This window comes from Gorilla gorilla, chromosome X (genome assembly GCF_029281585.2).
Source record: "Gorilla gorilla gorilla isolate KB3781 chromosome X, NHGRI_mGorGor1-v2.1_pri, whole genome shotgun sequence".
Taxonomy (NCBI): Eukaryota; Metazoa; Chordata; class Mammalia; order Primates; family Hominidae; genus Gorilla; species Gorilla gorilla.
The window spans coordinates 23,372,187-23,393,631 of record NC_073247.2 but is presented as its reverse complement, the minus strand read 5'-3'; the positions used below and the strand labels follow the sequence as shown (position 1 = coordinate 23,393,631).

The 21,445-nt window shown below is 41.6% G+C and overlaps 1 protein-coding gene and 1 long non-coding RNA gene across 2 annotated transcripts; one reads left to right on the top strand and one right to left on the bottom strand.

The window, feature by feature from the left end:
- Positions 1 to 1,092: 1,092 nt before the first annotated feature.
- On the bottom strand, positions 1,093 to 17,660 carry TLR8 (toll like receptor 8). The gene is made up of 3 exons (XM_004063795.4): positions 17,571 to 17,660; positions 13,855 to 13,991; positions 1,093 to 5,219 (listed from the first exon to the last, which is right to left on the bottom strand). Exons 2-3 carry the CDS (start codon positions 13,909 to 13,911, stop codon positions 2,097 to 2,099), a joined length of 3,180 nt encoding a protein of 1,059 aa, XP_004063843.1. The 5' UTR covers positions 13,912 to 13,991; positions 17,571 to 17,660; the 3' UTR covers positions 1,093 to 2,096.
- LOC109024691 (uncharacterized) lies at positions 15,944 to 21,445 on the top strand. The gene is made up of 3 exons (XR_002004179.3): positions 15,944 to 16,064; positions 18,023 to 18,084; positions 20,267 to 21,445. It is a non-coding gene; the product is annotated as an uncharacterized lncRNA (long non-coding RNA).

Sequence of the window (21,445 nt, the reverse complement as noted above, 5' to 3'; positions counted from 1 at the left end):
AGGAGAAGAAGACCTGTCACCAATGATCCAAGGACTCTGCACAAGTACATTTTGACACAGTGCCAACTAGTGTACATAATAGGTGCTCATTCAATTTTTATTGCTTGAACAGTGCAGAATATCTGAGTATGAATGACCTGCATCAAAAGAATGGAGATTTCCTCTGAGTGAGAGCCTCCACTTGGCAGGAAAAGGTCCAGGGAGTGTGAAGGAGAATCTATCAGGGTCTGACTCCCAGGTAGCTGATAAAACTCAAACCTCACAAATTCCTCCTCCATAGAAAGGCTCTACCTTTCCTCTAACTGAGGTGCCCTTTGCTGAGGGCAGTGGGAAGCATGTGGTTCAACTGGTAGTCCTACAATTGAGGTAGATTTTAATCCAAGGATTATAGGTGTGAGATACCACACCCATCTGATCTTGCTTTTAGATATTTGTCCCTATACCTCAACAAGCACAAGCATAAACATCTTCGTATAAACTCATCATGGTCACAAAACAGCATGCAATGTGACAAAATTAAATTGTCCTTGGCAAACTTGCACTGCTTTCCACTTTGTGCATATTAAATAACACTATGACACATTATTTTGGTCAGTTTCTTAGAAGCACATATTAAAAGGTAACTCATGCTGTAAGATTTAACTAAAAAGGAAAGATGGTATATTGGAGGTTTCTCTTCTTTTCATTCTGAAGCGGCTTCCTTTTCTTATGCTTGGATAATTTCTAGTTATTCTCAGGTAAATTTCATTAGATATCTCAAGATTCATACTGGATAGAGGATGCTATGGACTGATGCAGGGAACCAAGGGGACAGTAGAAGTGGAAAGGGTTGCCAAAGTTGTTTCATTTAGGGGAATTGCACAAAGGCTACCAACAGCCAGGCATTCTGACTTTATGTCTTCTGAGTAGGGAATCAAGATAGAATTTATCTATTAATAAGTATCTTAAAGTAAAAGCTTCATGAAAACTGCTTCCCCTTTGATTTCTACCAAATAGTTTTTTAAAAAGAGTTCTCAAAAAATTCAGTGTATATGGCAATTTCTTTTATATTAAAGACCAATTTCTCTATGATATATTTATCATACACTCCTCTTGTAAAATGAAACATTTTTATTCATTCATTTTAAGATTTACAGCAATGGCAATTAACAATATAGACCAAAAACTTCGAATTTAGCTGCATACTTTTAAAAAATGGTTAAGAAGTAAAAGATGCTTTAAAAGCTATCCATCTCAGTTCTTAAATGGCATCTAAACCTTAGAAGTCAAATGTTACAGCAAATATTTGTAAAAGCAACTGTAAATAAAACCAAACGCAACCACAGCATAATATAACCATGTAGCCATAGATATATGATAAATATAAACAACAGCTTAATATTAGGACCATTAGTCACAGTGGCAAAAGTTCTTAGATATTGAAAAGAAGGTGTATTAGGTCAACTGCTAAGATGGTCCACAGTGATCCCTGCCTCCTGATATTCACAATCTATGATCAAGATAGCAGGCCATCCCAGGACAGCAGTCAAGGGAAAATAGTTGATGACCAACTGTAGCAATCAGAGCTCACCATCTTGGTCTTCAGCTGTTTTCCCTGGACTGAGGTGGTCACTCCCATGGAGCTGGTGGGACCTGTGGTTTACTTCTAACAAATAGAATATGGCCAAAGTGATGAGATATCACTTTTTTGATTCGATTACAAAAGATTGTGACTTCATCTTGCTAGCAAGCTCTCTTTTTTGCTAGCTCTGATGAAGCAAGCTGCCTTGTGGGAGAGGCTCGCATGGCTTACATGAGTATAGCCTTTGGCCGATAGCCCAGGAGGAATTGAATCCAGAAAACAACCACATGAGTGTGACCCCAGAGATGCCTATGTCTCTGGTGAACACCTACATTGCAGCCTCTGAGACACCCTGAGCAGAGGACCCAGTTATGCTGGGCCTGGACTCCTGACCCTCAAAAACTGTGGGCTAGCAAATGTGTTGTTTTAAACCACTAAGTTTTGGGATAATTTGTTACATAGCAATAGATAACTAAGACAGAAATGTCATTCCTTTGCATCTTTATTATGGCGCGAAATCATGACTTAACGTCAGTTAGTATTGCTTAATGGAATCAACATACATATTGTTATACCGTGAATCATTTTCAGTTAAGACCACATTTCTCAGAGTTTGCCAAAACAAGCCTTCTGCCTTCGGGTTGTCAGGCCACTGGAGGATGGAGCTCTTACAGATCCGCTGCCGTAGCCTCAAATACTGAGAATGCTGTAACACTGGCTCCAGCAGGATAAATATAATCACATCCATGTTCTCATCCATTAGCCTCTGCAAAGCCAAGTAAAAAGCTGTTTTAAAGTTCCAGCTTTTTGCATATTTTTTGGTTAAAACAAATACTGTTTTCTTGCTTTGGTTGATGCTCTGCATGAGGTTGTCGATGATGGCCAATCCCGGGTCCCAATCCCTCTCCTCTAGACAAAGGAGAACGTTTTTGTCTCGGCTCTCTTCAAGGTGGTAGCGCAGCTCATTTATCACCCAGTCAGTAACAGAGGCATCTTTGGTGTCATAAGAAATGTAAGCATCATAGAAAGTTTGGGATGTGGAAAGAGACCTGTAGCCTTTTACCTTAGCTAAACACACATTATATATAAACCAAACATCCCAGTAAAACAAATGGTGAGCCAGGGCAGCCAACATAACCATGGTGGTGATAAAGAACGTGAAGAAAAATAATATCACTGCAGTGACATCTGAAACACAAGTTGTTAGCTCCAGACTCACAATACTCTTCCCTCTTTGATCCCCAGGACTGGCACAAATGACATCTACCAGTCTGGGAATTTTGACGTTCAGATGTTCATCCATCCATCTTCGGAAATCTCCAATGTCACAGGTGCATTCAAAGGGGTTTCCGTGTAGTTCCAACATAGATAATTTGGTGGTGGTCTTAGTTTCAAGTGCGGATTTGTTGATTGTTTTTAGCAGATTGGAACTTAAATCGAGGTGCTTCAGACTACTGACTTCAGAAAGAAAGCCAGAGGGTAGGTGGGAAATCCTGTTATGGCTCAGCAGCAGTGTCCGAAGGGAAGATGTAAAGTCAGATAGGCTATCAGTTAAAAAGAGTAGTTTGTTTCCACGTAAGTCAAGCAACTCGAGACGAGGAAACTGCTGGAGTAATGTCCAGTTGAAAAACTTTAACATATTATCATTTATATGTAGTTCAGTGAGACTCGCTGGCAAATTAAGGAATGCTTCATTTGGGATGTGCTTGAGCCTATTAAGGGATAAATCCAGACGTGTCAGATTCTTGAGACCTTTGAAAATGGAGATATACCTGTTGTCATCATCATTCCACAAAATGTCAAGGCGATTGCCACTGAAAACTAATTCTACCAGCGACTTGCTTTCCAGGTTATACTTATCTGTTAAAGTATAAATGTTGTTGTGGCTCAAGTTTAAAACTTTTAGATTTGTGAAATTTTGAATAAATTCTAGATGATGTGTTACGCCTGCTATTCTGAAATAGTGTGAATTATAGCTGAGATCTAGAACTTCCAAGTCGGACAATTCAGTAAGAGCACTAGCATTATCAAAGTCTAGTCTATTGTTTGTCAAATCTAAATATTTGACATGAGGAATGGCTGAAAATTCAGTTCCACTTAACACTTGAGCATTGCTATTTGCAGACAGATTTAAACAGGCAATGTCAGGAAGATTTTCAAATTGGTTTGGCCCAATGAAGAAAATACTGTTGAGGCTTAAATCTAAGGCTTTTCCATAAGCAGCACATTGTGGCTTTATTAAAGGACGGGTGAAATGATAAAAGTTCGAATGTGGGTCAAACTCAAAATCTGTTGAGCGTCGTTTCAGGATATGACGTTGAAAAGAGGAACTATTTGCATAGCTCTGCCTGGTATCTTTTACCAACGGTGATATTCTGTTTTCTGACAAGTAAATGATTTCCAGATTGGAGAAATTTTGGAAAAGTTTGAAATCGATTTGCTTAATAAAATTAATACCCAAGTTGATAGTCGATAAGTTTGGAAGCTGCATCAGGGGCTGGAAATCATCTTCTCTGAGTTCCTGAAACACATAACCTCTTAAATGCAATGCCCGTAGAGACAAAAGTTTAGAGAAGTTTTTGGAAATATTAATATGCTGTGGATAACTCCCCTTTATATAGTTAAAAGACAAGTCAAGTATTTCTAAGCGGGGCAGCATCGTTAAAAATGCCCCAGAGGCTATTTCTCCCACTAAATAGTTGAATTCAAGATCCAGCACCTTCAGATGAGGCATATTTTTAAACCAGGCAGCATTAATCTTCCTGAGGGAAGTGCTAGAGAGGTTTAGGTATCGAAGTTGGGTCAAGTTTTGAAAAGCAAAACGATCTATATTAATTGAAGCACCACCATCACAAGGCACGCATGGAAATGGGGCATTGAAGCACCTCGGACAGTTCCCGCTTAAATCTAGTAATGTTAAATTTATCAATCCCTTGAAATCTTCTTCACTAATGTATTTGATCTGGGTGTTGCTCAGAAAAAGTTTGCGTAGGGAGCTTGGCAGTTTGGGTGGCACGTGTGAAAGAGAATTGAAAGAGAGTGATAGCAACTCCAAATTTGTCAGCGTTTCAAATACTCCATCTTCTACGTTAGTTTTCTCGCAAACTTTGTTAAAATAGCAGTTCCAGGCCAAATAGAGATTTTTCAAGTTTATAAGTCTTGAAATGCCCTCTTTAGTTATGTTGTATATATTGTTTTGAATTAGACTAAGTTCTGTCAAAGACTCTGGCAAACCAGAGGGTATTTGGGGTAACTGGTTGTCTTCAAGCAGTAACTCCCTTAGGTTTTTCAGGTTGAGGAATGCCCCGTCTGTGATATTCAAGCCATTTGATTGTATACCAGGATTTCCGTTCTGGTGCTGTACATTGGGGTTGTGGTTTAGATTTATTTTAGTGAGATTTTGCAGCCCTTGAAATGATTCATTCGTTATGTGTGTGATGAAATTATCAGACAGGTCTAGTTCTGTCACATATTTGCCCACCGTTTGGGGAACTTCCTGTAGTCGACGATTGCTGCACTCTGCAATAACTGAGTCATTTTGCTTTTTCTCATCACAAGGATAGCTTCTAGAAAAATTTTCTTCAGCGCATAACTCACAGGAACCAGATATTAGCAGGAAAATGCAGGTCAGCATTGACGACTGAAGGAACATGTTTTCCTAAGGAAAATCAAAAGTGGAAGCACAGTATTAGAGTAGCAGTATTTGCCAGGTGTTTTGTAAATAAATTAGCAGTGCTGCACCATACTTGTATGAATTTTGATGTGTGCATTCACTTAACAATTAAATAAATTGCATCAGATTAGGTCCAGAATGATTTTACTTTTTTACTATGTTCAGCTTCATGGTGCTAAAAGAAGTTGAAGATGGGCTGCGTGTGGTGGCTCACACCTGTAATCCCAACATTTTGGGAGGCCGAGGTGGAAAGATGGTTTGAGCCCAGGAGTTTGAAACCAGACTGGGCAGCATAGGGAGACCCTGACTCTACAAAAAAATGAAAAAATTAGCCGGGCGTAGTGGTGCATGCCTGTAGTCCCAACTACTCGGGAGGCTGAAGTGGGAGGATGGCTTGAGCTCCTGAGGTCGAGGCTGCAGTGGGCCATGATTGTGCCACTGCACTCCATCCTGGATGACAGAGTGAGACCCTGTCTCAAAAACAACAAAAAAAAGGAAGTTGAAGATGAAGCTATCTGAGATTATGATGATGAGAAGACCTGGGAAGCTTCTGCAGAGGCCATTAATCAAGATACTCCACCACCATAATGAGTCTAAGCTGGACCACAGCTATGGTTTATAGTAAGTCTATAGCTTTGCAAGCTATATATTTATAGCACCAACCTACTGACATGACACTTGATGAAACTTTGGCCAGTCCCCAAGGAGAGTTCAGATGCAACTTCTAATATGGTATCATCCTAGATCTTCTAGGCAGTCATCTTTACCTTATTTATACAGCTATATCTCTCTTACTGGTATTTCCCACAATTGTTCTATACTTCTATGGTGACATATATTATGTTTTCTTCTTGCATGACTGGAAAGTGGGCACTTTATGTTGATAATAATAACAAACAAAATGTCAGGTATTGTGCTAAGTGCTTCATAAACATTTCATCACCCACATTAATGCTCACAAGAACATGATGCAGTAGGTCCTCTTATTATTTATATTTTGCAGATGAGAAAACAAACTCAGAGACTTAAGTACCTTTTTGAAGGATGGTATGCTGTAGCACTGGGACTTGAGCAAACCTGATTCCAAAATCATATTTTTAACGAGCCATCATGCTACACAATCTCCTTTTGAAATCCTTGTGCCTGAACAGTGCCTCAAATGTAAACAGCACTCAAAAAATTGTTTGTGGAATAATTACTACTCGTATGTTCCCTATCACACAAACATTAGCATTAATAGCTATTTGCTTGCTAGTTTTGAAACTTCTCTAGGGAAGACACATGGTGCTTTATATTTTTATGCACCCTCAGTAACACAGGAGAGTGCCTTACTTTCTGTAACTGTTTCTTAATAAATAGAGGGCTGAATATATCGCTTTTGGTAACCATACAATGCAATAAACAGATTAATGTGGTAGGTTTGATCAAGGGTTGTAATTAAGAGAAGTCTCAAATCTTCTTTCACTGAACACAGAAACCAGCCTAGATTTTTCACTAAAGCCCGACTCATGTCTTTATTATGGATTAAACCAAATAAGTGCCTTTTTAAAAATTCTCCTAAAATTTAGGGCCGGTGAACTAACACCTTTATATGTCACACCCTCACTATGTTATAAAAGATTTTTATGTGGACATTGATTATTCTTAGGCTCAATCATTATTGCCCATTTGTAACAGCCAAGGAAAAGCCAGCTCCTTTTGAGATGGAAATTAAAGTGGAGCAGAACTCCCAGACATGTTCAGTTGCTAGTAGTTATTTTCAAATGCAGCACTATCGTGATGTTGCTGCTTAATGTTTAACTTGCACTAAAACAAGCCTCTACTATACCTGGTGTGATAGGCAGAATTTTAAGATGACCCCCATGAATTTTGTCCCGGGTATTACTGCTGTGATGACATTATATTATATGGCATATGGGAATTTATCTGGATGGGCTTAGTCTAATCATACGAGCGTTTGAAGGCGGAACGTTTTTTCTGGTTATCGGCAGAAGGAAAAGTCAGAGGGGTAGGATGCATGAGAAGAATTTGATGCACTATTTCTGGCTTGAGGAGATAGCGGCCCCACAACAAGGAATGCAAGCAGCCTGTGGAAGCTGAGAGTGGCTCTCTGCAGGCAGCTGGCAAGGAAATGAGGTTTTCGGGGTGGTGGTGGGGTAGTGAGTCGAACAACAACTGCAAGGAACTGAAATCACCTGACAATCTGGATGAACCTGGAAACAAATTTTTACTCAGAGCCTCCAGATGACAGCCCAGCTTGGCTTTATGAGACTTGGAGTGGAGAACTCAGGCAAACCTGCCCAGATTCTAACTTACAGAAATTAAGGCCAATCAATGGGCATTCTTTGAAGCCATTCTTTGGGAGCGATTTGTTCTGCAGTAATAGAAAACTAATATATCTAGACGCTATGAATTCTAAGATGATTTATGGCTTGAAAACATGGAGCTCCTGCAGAGGCAGCCACAGGTCTCCAGGCTTCACATCTGTACCGGGAGACACAGGCACACCAAAGGAAGGGGCAACGGGGCTCAGACATGCAAGGCACTTTGGGGGAGACGCCACAGGCAATGCTATATTTGTTCAGGCACCTGAGCAGATCTCAGCCTGTGTGATTTCCAAGTTCCAACATTGCTAGATTTCAAAGTCACTTTCCGGACTCATCCCTGCCGTGATTAGCTAGTGGGTGGCCTGGGAAGTCTGTTCGATTACACTCACAATATATGAATTGGCTCCCAGTCTCATGGGTACAACAGATATGACTTAAACACAACATTACAAGGTTTACACTGTGATAAAAAAGAAGTGCGTGACACTGTAAGAGCCTAACAAGAGGGGACTTTGGCCTAGTCATGGCAACCGGGGAAGATTTCCATAAAGAAGTGGAACCTAGGCCGAGGCGGGCCGATCACCTGAGGTCGGGAGTTCGAGACCAGCCTGGCCAACATAGAGAAACACTGTCTCTACTAAAAATACAAAATTAGCTGGGCGTGGTGGTGCATGACTATAATCCCAGCTACTCAGGAGGCTGAGGCAGGAGAATCGCTTGAACCCAGGAGGCAGAAGTTGTGGTGAGCCGGGATCACACCATTGCACTCCAGCCTGGGCAACAAGAGTGAAACTCCGTCTCAAAAAGAAAAAAAAAAAAAAGAAGTGAAACCTGAACTGCAATCCTAAGGTTGAGTAGGCATGTGTAAGGCACAACCAAGATGTCAAAGGAATTTTTCAGGAAAAGGGAGCAGCATGTGCAAAGGCCCTGTGTCTATTCCCGTGAGTTTCCCAGGCTGTACCTCCAGAGAAGCCCTGGGACAGGAATTCAGAGAGATACGGTGTGAGTCTAAGACAAGGCACATCAGCTTTCATGTTTGCCACGGTAGGACTGCTTGCCGTGGTAGGACTGCTTGCCACAGTAGGGCCCAGAGGACTGGAATGGCACAGAGGAAGTGGGTAATGGAGATGTCGTTGAGGTTCTCAGTATCTCCATGTCACTATGTTCCGTGGACATTTTTCAGTCCTCATCTTACTAAGCACATAAGTTTAAGAGACTGAGAGAAAGCCAGGGACTTGAGTAAAGACCAGAGTGGACCAGGCACAGTGGCTCACGCCTGTAATCCCAGCAGTTTGGGAAGCTGAGGCAGGTGGATCACTGGAGCTCAGGAGTTGGACACCAGACTGGGCCATGTGGCGAGATCCCATCTCTACAAAAAATACAAAAACAAATAGCGGGGCATGGTGGCGCATGCTTGTCGTCCCAGCTACTTGGGAGGCTGAGACTGGAGAATCGCCTGAGACTGGGAGGTGGAGGCTGCAGTGAGCCATGATCGTGCACTGCACTCTAGCATGGGGGACAGAGACCACCCGTCTCAAAAAAGGAAAAAAAGGCCAGAGTAGGTTTAAAAAATATTAATTAAATTGACAACTAAAAAGTGTATGCATTTATGATGTACAACACGATGTTTTGAAATATGTATACATGTAGAATGCCTCAGTCAAGCTAATTCACATATGCATTACCTCATATACTTATCATTTTTTGGTTGTGAGAACACTTAAAATGGACTCTGTTAGTGATTTTCAAGTGTATAATATGTTGTTATTAACTATAGTCACCATATTGCACAATAGAGTTCTTCAATAGAACTTTTTCCTCCTGCCTAACTGAAATTTTGTGTCCTATTACCAACATCTCCCCAATCTGTTCATCTGAGAAGTGATGTGAGCCTTTGAAGGTTTTTAAGCAGGGTGGCACCATGTTTAGATTGATTCTACAGTGTTCACTGGCAAGAGGGCATAGAACTTCAGTCATGAGATGATGGGAGTTTGAACTAGGGTGGTGGCAATAGAGATAGAAAAGAATGCGTTCAAGAGATATTTGGGAGGTACATTTGAGAGACATAGCAATGGATGAATAAAGGGAGGTAGAGGTTGTGAGGGAGAGGGATGCAATCAGAGTGACTTCTAGGTTCCTGGTCTGTGCACCTGGAGGGATGGGTGTCATTCACTGAGCAGGAAGATTGTTTGGGGTAGGGCTACTAGTAATTAAATTTGACAGGTTTGCTTTTGAGTTGAGTTTGTGATATTCAAGTAGAGATGTCCAGTGGGCAGCTGAGTATGTGGGTCTGAAGCTCAGAAGAGAGTTCTGACAGAGGAATGAATTTGGGATTCATGACAATTGAAGCCATGGGTATGAATGAGATCACTCAGGGCAGTGTAAGGCATAAAGGATCTTCCACACTTCAGTTTTATGAACAATTTTCTCATCTTTTTCCTAGTAATTTTTTATGATTTCATTTTCTTATCCCACTGGAATTGTTTAGGTATAAAATGTGAGGTGTAGACCCACATTATTTTTTTCTAAATGGAGACCTATTTACCCTAATGTTATTAATTGGATGATCTTTTGCTCACTGATTTTATAGGCTTCCTGTATCACACACTAACTCTTCTGTTATTTGGATCTATTTCTAGGCTTTCTGCTCTGTTTCATCAATATGTTAGTATTTAATACATACTTGGTATAAATATGTAACAGGTATATGCATTAATGAAAAGACAAATAACCCAATAGAAAAATTGAAAAAATATATTAACAGACAGTTCACATAAAAAGGAAACATAAATTCCTCTTAAAGCATAGGAAAAGATACGCAACCTCACTCAAAAATTACACTGTCATACCATTTTTCACTGATTCTATTAGGCAGTTGAGGATATGGGGAAACAAATACTCTTAAATTTTGCTGGCAGGAATCTAAATTAACACCACCTCTAAGATGAAGGGTAATGTGTACTATCTATCACAATTGGAAACATATACTTGGAGTCGGCAATTTCAATTCTAGAAGTAGATCCTAAAGACACACCCTCATATATGCAAATATCTGTATACAAGGATGTTCATTGCAAGGGCTGTTAGCAATAGCAAAAGACCGGAAATAATCTAAATGCCTACGAGTAGTAGTCTGGGTAAATAAATGATGTTATGTTCACACAATGAAATACCATGTGGCAATTAAGCGGATAAGGCAATTCTATATTCATTCATTCATTCATTCATTAAATATTTATTAGGCAGATATTTTATTTCAGGAACTGTATTTGAGTTGCAGATAAAACAATGAACAAACCAGGCTAAAATACTTGCCCATTTTGAAAGATAGAATGTTAGATGGTGGAAAGTATTGTGGAGAAAAATATAACTGGGAAGGGAAATGGTTATGTAGAATGTCCCTGGGCGGGGACTTATCTGATGCTTTTGTTATGATTAGATCGAGCTGATGAGTCTAGGGGAGGAAGATCACAGAAGTGCAGGGCCATTCTAGCCATATCATATGAAGGGTGCATGCTATCAACATGACTTTCACTATTTATGTGTACCTTGATCATCTGACTGAGGTAGTGTTTGTCAGGTCCTTATTATAATTTTTAACTACAGATTAACACAAATTATTTTTTTAAAAAGGCCCAAGGAGAATATGTCAGGGCAAGGCCAGATTCCAGACCATTCCCTTTGCATGCTAAACAAAACATTGTTAGCTGGTAACTCATGTTTAGGTGGACACTTGGGCGGGTTCAGAAGATCCATCTTGTGTGGCCTCACTAGCCTGGAGGTAAGGCCTCAACATCCGATTTCAAATCCAATTCTATTTCATACAAGGCAGAGAGGAATTGAGGGGGAAATCCTCTAGGGGCCGCTAGAGACCAAAACTGGAGTCTTTTGAGCTCTGCTCTGTTCTTTCGGGATGAAAATAGCCTCTGGGAGAGTCTAAAGCAGCTTAAAGCAAATTGTGGGCCATGAAAATGGCCAGAACATTCCCAAAGACATTTTTTAGTTAAGAGTTTGAGGTTTCTAATGCTGCCCTCCCAAAAAAGTACTGAAGTAAGAAACATGAGTCGACAAATTCCAAATAACCTGATTTTGAAAAGTACATAAATGGGAAGGGCAAGAAATGACGAGCAGGTTGCTTGCAGAGAAGTTGGGGAGACTGTCATTGCTCCACCTTCTATATTCCATGCAGGACTGCACAGAGTTGGAATGGATTGCTAATGCTCACTTTGCAGGGTGCTCTGCTCAAGTCCATAGGAGTGCTGTGTGACCATGCCCGGCATGGGGGAACCCCAGGTCCCAGCAGCCACTGATCTCAGAAGACAGAGCAGAGACCAAAGGCCCAGCAAGAGCTGCACCTTCTGAGCCAAGTTCTTCCTTTCAGCCACACCCATGCCTCTGACTACCAAAAGTTGTGGCTCCAAAAGGATATCAAAGGGCATCTGGTCCCAGATGAAGTGAGAAGGATACTAATGAGAAGTCACCCTCATTACAGCAGAACCAATCAATAGAAACAATCCAGCCTGGCAGAAGAGAAATATGCAAACAAAATAGAGAAACAGCAACTCTACAATAACTTAGAGAAATGGCAATTCTGCCAATAAAATAGAGGAAAACAAATACCACTATGCAAATAGAGAGAAAGAGAGAGAGAGAGAGAAAGAAAGAGAGAGTGAGAGAGCACAACCAACTTCTGTTGGTTGAACCTAACAGTCGGGTGCTCCCATTAAAGCCATAGTAAAAGAATAGAATCCTATAAGATCAAAGAAAGTGTAGGAGGAGACAACAGCTGACAAGAATTGTCTACAAAGTTTAGGAAAATGGAAAGCAGGTGGATGAACAGTAGATGGGGCAGAGCAAAGCAGAGAAGGCTGAAGCCTACAGCCCTGTGCCTTCTGTGCCGAAAGAGAAGTCCACCCTTGATGTCAACAGCTGATGGTATAATGGGGCTCAGGCCAGGCCCCAGGGACCAGTTAAGATAAGGAAGAGATGCTTACTAGAAATAAGATAAGTATTAGATTGGGAGCTGATGAAGTGAAGAACCTGGATTGAGTAGAAGTGGCAGAATAGAGAATCAAAAAAGGGGAGTGTTTAGGTTGAATTGTGTCCCCTAATAGATAATTTGAAGTTCTAACCCCTGGTACCTGTGAATACAACCTTATTTGAACTTTGCCGATGTCATCAAGTTAAAATGGGATCCTACTGAATTAAGGTGGGCCCTGATCCAATAACTGGTCTCCTTATAAGAAAAGGGGAATTTGGAAATAGACACACAGGAAAGAAGGCCACCCACATGAGGAGAGAGGTGAAGGCTAGAGAGATGCAGCGGCAAGCCAGAGAACATCAAGAATTGCTAGCTACCACCAGAAGCTGGGAGAGGAGCATGAAACAGATTTTCCCTCTAGCCCCTTAAGAAGGAACCAACCCTGCCAACAACACATTGGTTTCTGACTTGTGGTTTCCAGAACTGTGAGAGGATATATTTCTGCTGTTTTGATCCACCAAGTTTGTGGTACTTTGTTTCAGCAGTCCTGGGAAACGAATCAAGTAAGAGCAGAGAACAGGTAAATGACAGTTGTTCTGTGAAACCCTCTGCTGAGACAAGTTCAAGCTGCCAGAAAAAAGGCCTTTGCCTGGCATGCCCCTGAGCTTGCTGCAATGAACACCCTTATGAGGATGACTGGGTCTTTGTGGTCCAGATCTTTCACTGGGGTTGTCTTAGAGCACCCAGTGAAAAGCAAAACCCACTTCTTTAAAGACAACGTATGAATCATGAAAAAAAAAAAGAAAAAAAAATGTGCCCAACTTCTCCTCTCCCTGCCGAATACAGTTATTGCTAATGAGGAAGCAATTTCACAACAGTTTTTCTATTTTCCATACATCATTTGTTCTTTGGTTAGGTCCACAGTACATGACCTGCCAATTTTCTTCTGCAGATTCTGAAGGAAACAGACAGCACAACAACAACAACCTCTCTCAGTCCTCACCCAAATCTTTCTTCTGAAATTGGATGCTGATGGCCACCAAACACGTTTTTAAAAGACCAGTGCAGTTTGAAGAACAGCTCAGAAAGTCTGCCTTCGCTGAAAACTCATTCGCTGGGAGTTGCAATGAGCAGACAGGCCACACCCAGAATTCGCCTGAAGGGGAGGGCTGCAGCCAGGGCGGAGACCAGATGTGTGGGCACAAAGGTAGGGACGCTGCCATGTGAGACTAAAATAAATTCCACGTAGTGTGCAGTGCAGGTGGTCTGGGAGGGGCGTAAAGCTGTCTTCCTGGAATTAACAGCTTTTTACCTTTTTAGTCTCCTTTCCCAGGCTGCAGGAGCTATTTTGCAAAGATGACTCCTTCATTCTCCCTTTCAAAGGCTTCCTTCAAGGTCTCCTGGGATGAGTCTTGCTGATGTTCCCTAACACTGAAGTGTCAAGAGAACCTATTGATTATAACATGTAATTAATCTCCTCAGTTGAATTACTTAGCTGCTTCAGCACAATGTTTGGATTCAACCAGAGCTGAATTTTTGCCAGACTGGAAATAGTTCTAATTTTTGATGGATTCTGATTCATTCGCAGTTAACAATGTTGACCACTGATACATGATGAAAGGAAATTAAGAAATGGTTATGCAGGTAGGATTTGTCACTTTAGAAGAAATTTACAATTAATAATAGATACTTTTTCAATGGATTCACTAACAGCTTTGGAAGACAAAAGAAAACATGACCACATTAAGTGCACTTATCATTAAAGAGATGGGTCCTGACTTAACATACACAAAAATATGAAAAACTGTGTTACTGGATGCTGGGAAATAGGGTAGGGAGCATTTGTTTAATCCTCAAAAACAAAAACAAAAACAAAAAAAACCAAAGAAGTCCATGAGGCCCCTGCTTTACAGACATGGGACCTGAGGCTCAGAGAGATGAATGTTTTCAAGGTCACTCAGATGGTAGGTGGTAGAGTTGAAAGTGACCCTAGATTTACCTGAGTAGTTAATGAATTGGGAGGGCTGAAGCCAAGGGGCTAGTTGGCCATGATCTGGTTTCAGTGATCAGCAGAGACCTGATAGCCCTATGTGGAACCTCCAAGACTCAAATGCTGGTGGCGGATTTTCCACGTTCCCTTTCTGCACTGAGCAGGCTACCACAGAGAACTTCCAGATTCTTTGTCATTCCTTAGAACCACAGGAAATCTACTGATTTTAGACATACACACCGACTAGCAGCTCTTTGTAACTTTCTGCAAAATCAACACAGCCTGTATCTGCTAATGCCAATCCAGAACCACAGGTTATGTATTTAAATTACTGTGTCTTATAGCAGGGGTGTCCAATCTTTCAGCTTCTCTGGGCCACACTGGAAGAAGAAGAATTGTCTTGGGCCACACATAAAATACACTAACACTAACAATAGCTGATGGGCTAAAAAACAAATGCATAATATTTTCAGAAAGTTTATGAATTTGTCTTGGGCTGCATTCAAAGCTGTCCTCGGCCATATGCAGCCCGCAGGCCGAGGGTTGGACAGGCTTGTCCTATGGTCTTGAGTAGTCCTAAATTGGGGCTACTAATTTAAAAATAACAAATCCCTCAACCCCATTTAATAACCCAGCTGAACTCAGAGATGTTGCATTGGAATGACGTTCCCCTCAATGGATCCTGGAGGCGACACTATGATGCACTTACAAATAATGTCCAACTGCGTTTCAAAGACTAACCGTGGGTAATGACATCCTTCCCTGTGAAACACACCCTAATATTCTGTGAGTCTGGGGTCTTCCATAAGACTGCTTTCTCTTTCATAATCTCTGAGGTTCTTAGATTATTATAATGAAAGGATGAGAAGCAGTGATTGAAAGAGGAGAATGAACTCCATCAACTGCCCTCACTCTTATCTGCAGTCTCAGCTTTTCAGAGAAAGCATACTTAGAACTTCTATTTTGCTTTCTAAAATCAAACCAAGGTGGCTAGTAAATACATTTCAGCTCTTCCTGGAGCATTTCTAGCCACCTGAAAAAACGGACTGTGCTTTTTAACAAAAGGACCAAAAAACTGTTGATGTTCTAAGGCACTGATTCTTAACTTTGGCTGCACAGTAGAGATACTTAGGAACTCTAAAAGCTACGAATGCCAAGCCCCGTATCCAGAGATTTTGGTTTCATTGATCTGGGGTTCAGTCTGGGCAGCAGGAGTTTTGAAAGCTCCCCCTCTGATTTGAGTCCATTGCGAAGGCTAACAACCTCTGCCTTTAGGCAGGAGGTCAGCCAGGTCCTTGACCTCCACTGGCCACCAGTGGGAGCAAAGTGGCCATTTTTTGCAAGTTTAATTTGATTTTATTATTACTCTATTTACCAGTCTGTTGTTGTTGTTGTTGTTGTTGTTTTGAAACAGAGTCTTATTCTGTTGCCCAGGCTGGAGTACAATGGTGCAATCTTTGCTCACTGCAACATCCACCTCATGGGTTTAAGCGATTCTCCTGCCTCAGCCTCCTGAGTAGCTGGGACTACAGGTGCGTACCACCACACCTGGCTAATTTTTGTATTTTTAGTAGAGACGAGGTTTTGCCGTGTTGACCGGGCTGGTCTCTACCTACTGACCTCAAGTGATCCGCCCACGTCGGCTTCCCAAAGTGCTGGGATTATAGGCATGAGCCACCGGGCCCCGGCTATTTACCACATTCTTATAGTACAATTATACTGGCTATCACAGCAGCTTACAAATATCAAGTAGGAATTGGATAATTTCAACTGCAATCCCATATGTGTCATTGGCCCAGTTGACCGAATTCCATATGGGCCACCTACAGTCATTTTGTAAAGCATTGTAAAATTTTAGTGCAGAATTAATTTACCTTCAAGATCCATAATGAACATTAGGTGGGTATAAAAATTAACTTCAGGCCGGGCGCGGTGGCTCATGCCTGTAATCCCAGCACTTTGGGAGGCTGAGACAGGCGGATCACCTGAGGTCAGGAGTTCGAGACCAGCCTGGCCAACATGGAGAAACCCCGTCTCTACTAAAAATACAAAAATTAGCCAGGCGTGGTGGCACACACCTGTAGTCCCAGCTACTTGGGAGGTTGAGGCAGGAGAATCACTTGAACCCGGGAGGCGGAGGTTGCAGTGAGCTGAGATCGTGCCACTGCACTCCAACCTGGGTGGCAGACCCATTAACTTCAAAAGACTTAAGTGTACTTTAAATTGTTGTCAAAATTAACTCCAAGGACTTTGGGGAAAAATATATAGTACATTTTGGGTGAGACTCTCTTGAAATCAGACTTTTCAATTGTTCTTAAACCTCATTGAATTTTCTAGAAAATGTATCATTTAAAAAGAAGTGTAAAGTTCGTTTTTAGTCTGACAGTTCTTGACAATAACAAAAACGGACCACCTGCTATGTCTTGACAGTGTAAAATAATAATTACAGAAATTGTAGCATGTTATTAGGTTGGTGGAAAAGTAATCACAGTTTTTTGTACCAACCTAATTATTTAAAACTCTGACCAAGAAAAGTAGCAATTAATGTTGAACTTTAAGCCTCCAACAGTAGGTTAAGCTCAGGCTTCACTAGGATCTAGCAATTGACCTATGTATGTGAAGGAAGAGAGTTTGTCCTTTTCTACAGAAATAGCAAAGGAAGAATATTTCCCTCACCTTCTCTTCCAACCCTGTTGTTCTGGAAGAGGATATTGTCTCTGGTAGGGCCAGTAAGTAATATTTCCAGTTCAACTTCTAACTTGAAATTTTCTTATTTTCCTGTCCAAATTAGTAAGATCATCACTGCATTTGATTTTCAAAATTAACTCTCTAATTCCTTTATACTAACGTGTGCACAAATTAAAGATCATAGCAAGCCGCTTTACCTGCATTTACAGTTGTTTCGATCTTTAATTTTTATCCTTATTTGCCCATTTATTACTTTCTAGGCTCACACCATTTGCCGCCAACCCAGATTTCTGGGTCAGAAACCCCATATTCTGTTGGAAAGCTTTGCTAAAGAAATAGAAGTGGCTTACCACGTTTCTGTTGTTCTAATTTTTCATTCCGTAACTTGCAGTAGCGCAGAATGGTACCCTCTATGCAGGAGGTGGCCGAGAAGAGAAACTGGCTAACTTCCTGAAATGGATCTATTTACCATCAGCAGAACCTAGCGTGTGTTTTACAGAAGTTTACATGAAAAGAAGGGAACTTGTGATTTCTTAGCTGTTGCCAAATCATTAATTGACTGTGCTTTAAAACTTTGAAGTTGTGGGAAAAAGTCACTTATGAAATGATTTAAATACAACCCAAATCAGACACATACGACGTATTTTTGTTAGTTTTTGTGTATTTGTGTGTACAGGGGAGAAAAAGGGAACATTACTCCATTCACTAAGAAAACTTCAGTGTATTCTTTTTTTAAAAAGTTACCATAAATTTGTACTGAACTTAGGATTTCTCAAACTCGTCTTCCTTGTGTAATTCACAGATGTAGGCGAATAACATGAACATTGCTTCATCTTTGTTCCACAAGTTTCTGAGACAGCACCAGTAGGTATGGGTCTCCCTCCCACCGGGCTGTGGCCGCAAAGCGAGCATCTTTCTCCTGGGTGCCCCATGCCTCCCCCAGCACCTGGCGTGTAGTATAAGCTCAATGAGTGTTCATTGTATGAACGAGTGAGTCAATGGCTGAGCATTTGTGAGGCTGGAAAATTTAATCTTCCCGATTTAGTCTGATAAATGGATTCAATTTTATGCTCGGAGACCAAGGGCCTCAAAAGGTGTAACCAAGAGCAGAGGTCAGCAAACTGCAGCCTTTGAACCAAATCTGGCCCAGAAGTGAAAACATTTTTAGATGAACATTGGCAATGGATTTGCTGATAAAGAACACTAACTTTAAATTCCAACTAAGCAGAATGTTATCACCTCCAAAAATGATTCCATTCTTCTCATTATTAAACCTATACTACAAAAAAACTGCCTTCGATTATTATTATTACATTTTGAGTTTCATCAATTACATAATTGTGGAAATTTTTATTTTACTATATAAGTAGCTACATAATATGCCAAATTTGCTTCTTGGCCTGTAAAACCTAAGATATTTGCCATCTGGCCCTTTACAGAAAAAGTTTGCTGACCCCTGGCCACAAGAATAAAGTTTAGAACGGGATGTGATATGTTTCATCTTGCCTTACACCCCAGGAGTGGGAGAAAACCAAATTGGCAGCAGGGTGGGCAGAGATGACATCCATATATAAATGGACTGTGGAACACCTTGTTTATGAAGGAAGGCCTGTCAGCAGTCAAAGAATGGCTTGGGTGGGTATACCTAGATGGACCTGTAAAGATCACATCCTAAGGGAATTCAAGACCTGGTGCATGGTTTGAGAGGTGATTCCTATGACATCAGAGAGTGCAGCCTGGGCCTTCATGGGCAAACCAAAAACGTTTGTGATTGTACACCCAAAGGCCTCGGCTGGCCGCATCCAAGTCTCTTGGTTTCCCTCCAAACATTTGCTTGGAAATAAAGTAAAGAAAGTAAGTAAGAATGGATCGAGTGCAGTGGCTCACACCTGTAATTCCAGCACTTTGTAGAGGCCGAGGCAGGAGGATCACTTGTGCTCAGGGGTTTGAGACCAACCCAGGCAACATGGCAAAACCTTGTCTCTAAAAAAATACAAAAATTAGCCAGGCATGGTGGTGTGCACCTGTAGTCCCAGTTACTCAGGTGGCTGAGGTGGGAGGATCGCTTGAGCCCGGGAGGTGGAGATTGCAGTGAGCCATGATAGTGCCACTGCACTCTAGCCTGGGTGACAGAATGAGACTTTGTCTAAAAAAACAAACAAACAAAAACAAACAATGAAGTAAAAATGACTTCCAGCGGTTGACTGAGCAAGGATCCTTGGAACTGGAGAGTTTGTCAGCTTTCTAGAAAAGCGAGACTCACATACCCTGGCTTCTAGGCCACCAAGTGTCAGCCAATTGTAGACCAGTCAATTGGCCTTGTAAAGCATGCTTGTACATGTATATATGTGTGTGTGTGTGTGTGTGTATCATCATGTATATATGATATATATATATTTTTTATGTACAGATGCATGTTTAGATGTATATATACACACATACAGTCTAGTATCTGTGTCAAGCAAACTCATAAAAATGAGTGACTTACTTACACCAAATGAGCCTTCAGTTTTCTCCACACAACCAGTACCATAAAAGATGAAAATGAAAATGGAATTGACACCAGGGCAGGAAGGTTAGTGAGAGGAAGAAGCTCCATCTGCTTGTAAAGTAGCCAGATGATTGGCTTCTGCCCAAGCCCAGAAACTGGTCCTTGGTGGCCAGGTCTGCTCTCCCCACCCTGCACTGTGAGGCCCAAAGCTCCTGGGCATCTCCTAGGCCAATCTTTCCTTACTCTTCCCCTTGCCATCCACGCTGACACAGATCTTGATTCCAAAATGGAGAAGACCTGTCATGAACCGCTTCTGCCAGGCAAGCCTGCCAGACAACGTGCACTTCCCAGACACACAAATCACCAGCAGACAAGCCTCTCTGAGCCTTAGTTTTCTCATCTGTCAAATTGGGATAAGAATAGTAGTAGCCTTCTCAGATGTTGGCTTTGAGGATTAAATTGTTCATATCGTGGAACTCTTAGAAAAGTAGCTGGCACAAAGTGAGCGTTCAACTAGCAGAGCTAGAATTATTATTACTACGCTTGTCGTTACAGACTTCACACATTCCTGGGCTGTTGCCAACAGTAGGCCTGAAGAACCACTCTTGGGGCCTTCCCCAGCCCTGGACACAGCCCTTTCCTCTCGAGTCAATGATGACCAGACAATTCATAAGGCAGCAAATGGCTTCCCCATACTGGGGCTGCCGCGAAGTACCACATATGGAAATAACGTGCAACCCTGGAAAAAGCTCAAGGTCTGGGAAAACACCAAGTGCCTGGAATCAGTTGTTTGTTGTGAAATCAATGCTAAATATATACAAAGCTAAAGTGAAAGGACTTACGTGGAAGAAACTTTTAAGTCAACGATTCAGATGAAGAAATGCACAAGAGGCTTCCCTTACACAAATCTCTTGTGATCCTGGTTTTAAATGGGGGTGCAGAGCTCCTGAGAGGACAGCTACTGTGCGTCCATGTTTAGGAGCCACACTGCAGCTTCCCTTGGCCCCTTTAAGCGGCTGCCCTTCCCTGGCCAGGGAAGACACGGGTGAGATAGGCCACAGGTGTTTCCTGAAACTGTCTCCTCCTGCCTCCACTTGACCTTAGCTTTGCAAATCCTGGGCGCTTTGTGGTCACCTCTGGGATGCAACTTGTTGGTGTCATGCCCACTTTGCCAGGTCCTGCCGGCAGATATGGACTGCTTGTCTTCTTTGTCCCCAAGTCCCCACGTGCCTCCTGATGGTCTGTGGCCCGGATGGGATGGAGTCCTCTGCACCAACACCTACTTAAGGCGCTACCCACCCACCACTCCTGTTCTCTCTGCTTGTTACTATAATCCCCATTTTCAGAGGAGGAAACAGGCTCATAAAGGCTCAGTCATTTACCCAAATTCAGCAGCAAAGCTTGGATCTGAATGGAAAGCTCTGTCGTACTTGCCACTTTCTCTGCTGGATGACATTTTGGTGGCTCCGTGTTACATTCTCCACCAGACTGTACACCTTTTGAGCCCAAGGGCTGTTCTATCCATCCAGCCTGGTCTTACACATGGATGTTGGTGAAAATGGATAGGGATGAATGGATGGATGGATGGATGGATGGATGTTGGTGAAAATTAAAGGGAAACAGAGGATGATATTGATAGAATTAAGGGAAGTTTCTTTTGTATATGAAGTTTTTCTGAGTATAATGTTATTACATGGTCCTAAATATCCCAATAAAGGAATGTAGAACACATCA